The sequence below is a fragment of the Salmo salar genome, unplaced genomic scaffold (assembly GCF_905237065.1).
Source record: "Salmo salar unplaced genomic scaffold, Ssal_v3.1, whole genome shotgun sequence".
Lineage (NCBI taxonomy): Eukaryota > Metazoa > Chordata > Actinopteri > Salmoniformes > Salmonidae > Salmo > Salmo salar.
Genome location: NW_025549165.1, coordinates 215001 through 222500, shown reverse-complemented (window position 1 = coordinate 222500; position 7500 = coordinate 215001). Strand labels below are relative to the sequence as shown.

General features: G+C 52.0%; 1 protein-coding gene across 1 annotated transcript in view; it reads left to right on the top strand.

Moving 5' to 3' along the window:
- Positions 1-7500, top strand: part of LOC106590801 (plexin-B3) — a gene marked incomplete at its 5' end in the record, with an annotated part of 87053 nt that overhangs the window by 37624 nt on the left and 41929 nt on the right. The window contains 2 exon segments of the mRNA XM_045713070.1: positions 1-101; positions 305-476. The exon segment at positions 1-101 is cut by the window's left edge and continues 76 nt beyond it. Of these exon segments, the coding sequence (XP_045569026.1) occupies positions 1-101; positions 305-476 (273 nt within the window).

Sequence of the window (7500 nt, the reverse complement as noted above, 5' to 3'; positions counted from 1 at the left end):
GTGTTGTTTGGGAAGGCAGAGAGGAGCGTACCTGGGCAGGTGTTTCACTACATGGAGGACCCTGTCATCACCGCAGCATCGCCTGCTGAGAGCTTCTATGAGTGAGGAACACTTCCTTTAGTATTCTGGTTACCGATGGTTTGTACCACTCCATCTTCAACAAACAGTAGCAATATATGATAAGTGCTAAAAAATATATATATACAATTATACATTTTTAAAAAAACGATTAAAAGAATGAATGATAATGTTTTTTCTCATCAATATTTTCAGTAAAGCAATAAGTGTGATGCTGTTTAACTAGGGGTGGGCGTAGTATAAAGGTGAGTGGGCGTAACCTGGACGTGGTGCAACAGCCAATGATCTCTGTGCGGTTGGAGCACATGGTGGAGAACACGCTGGTCATGAGAAGGAGGAGAAACGCCAGACTGCTGGCCAACAACAACCCGCTAGTCTTCAACAGCACCGTGTCAAAGGTAAAGCCCACGTTGGAACATGTATGTCACATCAGATGTTATTGGTCACATGGTTAGCAGATGTTATTGGTCCATACACATGGTTAGCAGATGTTATTGGTCCATACACATGGTTAGCAGATGCTATTGGTCACATACACATGGTTAGCAGATGTTATTGGTCCATACACATGGTTAGCAGATGTTATTGGTCACATGGTTAGCAGATGTTATTGGTCACATGGTTAGCAGATGTTATTGGTCACATGGTTAGCAGATGTTATTGGTCACATACACATGGTTAGCAGATGTTATTGGTCCATACACATGGTTAGCAGATGTTATTGGTCACATGGTTAGCAGATGTTATTGGTCACATGGTTAGCAGATGTTATTGGTCACATGGTTAGCAGATGTTATTGGTCACATGGTTAGCAGATGTTATTGGTCACATGGTTAGCAGATGTTATTGGTCACATGGTTAGCAGATGTTATTGGTCACATGGTTAGCAGATGTTATTGGTCACATGGTTAGCAGATGTTATTGGTCACATGGTTAGCAGGTGTTATTGGTCATGTGGTTAGCAAATGTTATTGGTCACATGGTTAGCAGATGTTATTGGTCACATGGTTAGCAGATGTTATTGGTCACATGGTTAGCAGATGTTATTGGTCACATGGTTAGCAGGTGTTATTGGTCACATGGTTAGCAGATGTTATTGGTCACATGGTTAGCAGATGTTATTGGTCACATGGTTAGCAGGTGTTATTGGTCACATACACATGGTTAGCAGATGTTATTGGTCCATACACATGGTTAGCAGATGTTATTGGTCACATGGTTAGCAGATGTTATTGGTCCATACACATGGTTAGCAGATGTTATTGGTCCATACACATGGTTAGCAGATGCTATTGGTCACATACACATGGTTAGCAGATGTTATTGGTCACATGGTTAGCAGATGTTATTGGTCCATACACATGGTTAGCAGATGTTATTGGTCACATGGTTAGCAGGTGTTATTGGTCACATGGTCAGCAGATGTTATTGGTCACATGGTTAGCAGGTGTTATTGGTCACATAGACGTGTTTAGCAGATGTTAATGCGGGCGTAGCGAAATGTTTGTTAAATTCAAATTCAATTCAAAAGGGGCTTCATTTTCATGGGAATCGTGTTGCTAAATGCAAGTGATTTAAACAATCAGAAATGAACAGTAAACATTAAACTGTTTGAAATAATCCTGTTACTGTGTAGTATTTAAATATGATGGATCACCATTTCTTTATTTAACTAGGCAAGTCAGTTAAGAAGAAATTCTTATTTACAATGACGACCTACCGGGGAACAGTGGGTAATATAAGCGATAACCAAAAGTATACAGTTTTCAGAAAGCCCAAGATCTACAAAATACTAGTAATGTGGATCTGCTTAGTCCAAAGTGACAAAAAAATGACATTTTACTTTTGCCACTGCTTATATGTACATTCCATCAGTTTATACAACAACTACACAGCAGTAGGAAAAACAGATTTTTACCTTGTCAGCTCGGAGGATTCCATCTAGTAACCTTTCAGTTATTAGTCCAACGCTCTAACCACTAGACTACCTGCCGCCCCTCCACTCTAACCACTAGACTACCTGCTGCCCCTACACTCTAACCACTAGGCTACCTGCTGCCCCTCCAATCTAACCACTAGGCTACCTGCCGCCCCTCCAATCTAACCACTAGGCTACCTGCCGCCCCTACACTCTAACCACTAGGCTACCTGCCGCCCCTCCAATCTAACCACTAGGCTACCTGCCGCCCCTCCACTCTAACCACTAGGCTACCTGCCGCCCCTCCACTCTAACCACTAGGCTACCTGCCGCCCCTACACTCTAACCACTAGGCTACCTGCCTCCTCTACACTCTAACCACTAGGCTACCTGCCGGTCCCTACACTCTAACCACTAGGCTACCTGCCGCCCCTACACTCTAACCACTAGGCTACCTGCCACCCCTCCACTCTAACCACTAGTCTACCTGCCGCCCCTCCACTCTAACCACTAGACTACCTGCCGCCCCTCCACTCTAACCACTAGACTACCTGCCACCCCTCCACTCTAACCACTAGGCTACCTGCCTCCCCTCCACTCTAACCACTATGCTACCTGCCTCCCCTCCACTCTAACCACTATGCTACCTGCCGCCCCTCCACTCTAACCACTAGACTACCTGCCACCCCTCCACTCTAACCACTAGACTACCTGCCACCCCTCCACTCTAACCACTAGACTACCTGCCGCCCCTCCACTCTAACCACTAGACTACCTGCCGCCCCTCCACTCTAACCACTAGACTACCTGCCTCCTCTACACTCTAACCACTAGACTACCTGTCACCTCTACACTCTAACCACTAGACTACCTGTCACCTCTACACTCTAACCACTAGACTACCTGCCGCCCCTCCACTCTAACCACTAGGCTACCTGCCACCCCTCCACTCTAACCACTAGGCTACCTGCCGCCCCTCCACTCTAAGCACTAGACTACCTGCCTCCCCTCCACTCTAACCACTAGACTACCTGCCTCCCCTCCACTCTAACCACTAGGCTACCTGCCACCCCTCCACTCTAACCACTAGACTACCTGCCGTCCCTACACTCTAACAACTAGACTACCTGCCACCCCTCCACTCTAACCACTAGGCTACCTGCCGCCCCTCCACTCTAACCACTAGGCTACCTGCCGCCCCTCCACTCTAACCACTAGGCTACCTGCCGCCCCTACACTCTAACCACTAGGCTACCTGCCTCCCCTCCACTCTAACCACTAGACTACCTGCCTCCCCTCCACTCTAACCACTAGGCTACCTGCCGCCCCTACACTCTAACCACTAGACTACCTGTCACCTCTACACTCTAACCACTAGGCTACCTGCCGCCCCTCCACTCTAACCACTAGACTACCTGCCGTCCCTACACTCTAACAACTAGACTACCTGCCACCCCTCCACTCTAACCACTAGGCTACCTGCCGCCCCTCCACTCTAACCACTAGGCTACCTGCCGCCCCTCCACTCTAACCACTAGGCTACCTGCCGCCCCTCCACTCTAACCACTAGACTACCTGCCGCCCCTCCACTCTAACCACTAGGCTACCTGCCGCCCCTACACTCTAACCACTAGGCTACCTGCCGCCCCTACACTCTAACCACTAGGCTACCTGCCGCCCCTCCACTCTAACCACTAGGCTACCTGCCTCCTCTACACTCTAACCACTAGGCTACCTGCCGCCCCTCCACTCTAACCACTAGGCTACCTGCCGCCCCTCCACTCTAACCACTAGGCTACCTGCCTCCCCTCCACTCTAACCACTAGACTACCTGCCGCCCCTCCACTCTAACCACTAGGCTACCTGCCACCCCTACACTCTAACCACTAGGCTACCTGCCTCCTCTACACTCTAACCACTAGGCTACCTGCCGCCCCTCCACTCTAACCACTAGGCTACCTGCCTCCTCTACACTCTAACCACTAGACTACCTGCCTCCCCTCCACTCTAACCACTAGACTACCTGCCACCCCTCCACTCTAACCACTAGACTACCTGCCACCCCTCCACTCTAACAACTAGACTACCTGCCGCCCCTCCACTCTAACCACTAGGCTACCTGCCGCCCCTACACTCTAACCACTAGGCTACCTGCCTCCTCTACACTCTAACCACTAGGCTACCTGCCGCCCTACACTCTAACCACTAGGCTACCTGCCGCCCCTACACTCTAACCACTAGACTACCTGCCGCCCCTACACTCTAACCACTAGGCTACCTGCCGCCCTACACTCTAACCACTAGGCTACCTGCCTCCCCTACACTCTAACCACTAGGCTACCTGCCGCCCCTCCACTCTAACCACTAGGCTACCTGCCGCCCCTCCACTCTAACCACTAGGCTACCTGCCTCCTCTACACTCTAACCACTAGGCTACCTGCCGTCCCTACACTCTAACCACTAGACTACCTGCCGTCCATACACTCTAACCACTAGGCTACCTGCCACCCCTCCACTCTAACCACTACGCTACCTGCCACCCCTCCACTCTAACCACTAGGCTACCTGCCACCCCTCCACTCTAACCACTAGACTACCTGCCGCCCCTACACTCTAACCACTAGACTACCTGCCGCCCCTCCACTCTAACCACTAGGCTACCTGCCGCCCCTACACTCTAACCACTAGACTACCTGCCGCCCCTCCACTCTAACCACTAGGCTACCTGCCACCCCCTCCACTCTAACCACTAGACTACCTGCCGCCCCTACACTCTAACCACTAGACTACCTGCCACCCCTCCACTCTAACCACTAGGCTACCTGCCACCCCTCCACTCTAACCACTAGACTACCTGCCGCCCCTACACTCTAACCACTAGACTACCTGCCGCCCCTCCACTCTAACCACTAGGCTACCTGCCGCCCCTCCACTCTAACCACTAGGCTACCTGCCGCCCCTCCACTCTAACCACTAGGCTACCTGCCTCCCCTCCACTCTAACCACTAGACTACCTGCCGCCCCTCCACTCTAACCACTAGGCTACCTGCCTCCTCTACACTCTAACCACTAGGCTACCTGCCGCCCCTCCACTCTAACCACTAGGCTACCTGCCGCCCCTCCACTCTAACCACTAGGCTACCTGCCTCCTCTACACTCTAACCACTAGGCTACCTGCCTCCTCTACACTCTAACCACTAGACTACCTGCCTCCCCTCCACTCTAACCACTAGACTACCTGCCACCCCTCCACTCTAACCACTAGACTACCTGCCACCCCTCCACTCTAACAACTAGACTACCTGCCGCCCCTCCACTCTAACCACTAGGCTACCTGCCGCCCCTCCACTCTAACCACTAGGCTACCTGCCGCCCCTCCACTCTAACCACTAGACTACCTGCCTCCTCTACACTCTAACCACTAGACTACCTGCCTCCCCTCCACTCTAACAACTAGACTACCTGCCACCCCTCCACTCTAACCACTAGGCTACCTGCCACCCCTCCACTCTAACCACTAGACTACCTGCCGCCCCTCCACTCTAACCACTAGTCTACCTGCCACCCCTCCACTCTAACCACTAGGCTACCTGCCGGTCCCTACACTCTAACCACTAGACTACCTGCCGCCCCTCCACTCTAACCACTAGGCTACCTGCCGCCCCTACACTCTAACCACTAGGCTACCTGCCACCCCTCCACTCTAACCACTAGACTACCTGCCTCCCCTCCACTCTAACCACTAGGCTACCTGCCGCCCCTACACTCTAACCACTAGGCTACCTGCCACCCCTCCACTCTAACCACTAGACTACCTGCCTCCCCTCCACTCTAACCACTAGACTACCTGCCTCCTCTACACTCTAACCACTAGACTACCTGCCGCCCCTCCACTCTAACCACTAGGCTACCTGCCTCCCCTCCACTCTAACCACTAGGCTACCTGCCTCCCCTACACTCTAACCACTAGACTACCTGCCGCCCCTCCACTCTAACCACTAGGCTACCTGCCTCCTCTACACTCTAACCACTAGGCTACCTGCCGTCCCTACACTCTAACCACTAGACTACCTGCCTCCTCTACACTCTAACCACTAGGCTACCTGCCGTCCCTACACTCTAACCACTAGATTACCTGCCGCCCCTCCACTCTAACCACTAGTCTACCTGCCGCCCCTACACTCTAACCACTAGGCTACCTGCCACCCCTCCACTCTAACCACTAGACTACCTGCCTCCTCTACACTCTAACCACTAGACTACCTGCCTCCTCTACACTCTAACCACTAGGCTACCTGCCTCCTCTACACTCTAACCACTAGACTACCTGCCTCCTCTACACTCTAACCACTAGACTACCTGCCACCCCTCCACTCTAACCACTAGGCTACCTGCCGTCCCTACACTCTAACCACTAGACTACCTGCCTCCTCTACACTCTAACCACTAGACTACCTGCCACCCCTCCACTCTAACCACTAGGCTACCTGCCACCCCTACACTCTAACCACTAGACTACCTGCCTCCTCTACACTCTAACCACTAGGCTACCTGCCGTCCCTACACTCTAACCACTAGGCTACCTGCCTCCTCTACACTCTAACCACTAGGCTACCTGCCTCCTCTACACTCTAACCACTAAGCTACCTGCCGCCCCTACACTCTAACCACTAGACTACCTGCCTCCTCTACACTCTAACCACTAGACTACCTGCCACCCCTACACTCTAACCACTAGACTACCTGCCTCCTCTACACTCTAACCACTAGACTACCTGCCTCCTCTACACTCTAACCACTAGACTACCTGCCTCCTCTACACTCTAACCACTAGACTACCTGCCTCCTCTACACTCTAACCACTAGACTACCTGCCTCCCCTACACTCTAACCACTAGGCTACCTGCCTCCTCTACACTCTAACCACTAGGCTACCTGCCTCCTCTACACTCTAACCACTAGGCTACCTGCCTCCTCTACACTCTAACCACTAGACTACCTGCCACCCCTACACTCTAACCACTAGACTACCTGCCGCCCCTCCACTCTAACCACTAGGCTACCTGCCTCCTCTACACTCTAACCACTAGGCTACCTGCCGTCCCTCCACTCTAACCACTAGACTACCTGCCGCCCCTCCACTCTAACCACTAGACTACCTGCCTCCTCTACACTCTAACCACTAGGCTACCTGCCGTCCCTCCACTCTAACCACTAGACTACCTGCCGCCCCTCCACTCTAACCACTAGACTACCTGCCTCCTCTACACTCTAACCACTAGGCTACCTGCCACCCCTCCACTCTAACCACTAGGCTACCTGCCTCCTCTACAGTCTAACCACTAGACTACCTGCCACCCCTCCACTCTAACCACTAGACTACCTGCCTCCTCTACACTCTAACCACTAGACTACCTGCCTCCTCTACACTCTAACCACTAGACTACCTGCCTCCTCTACACTCTAACCACTAGGCTACCTGCCTCCTCTACACTCTAACCACT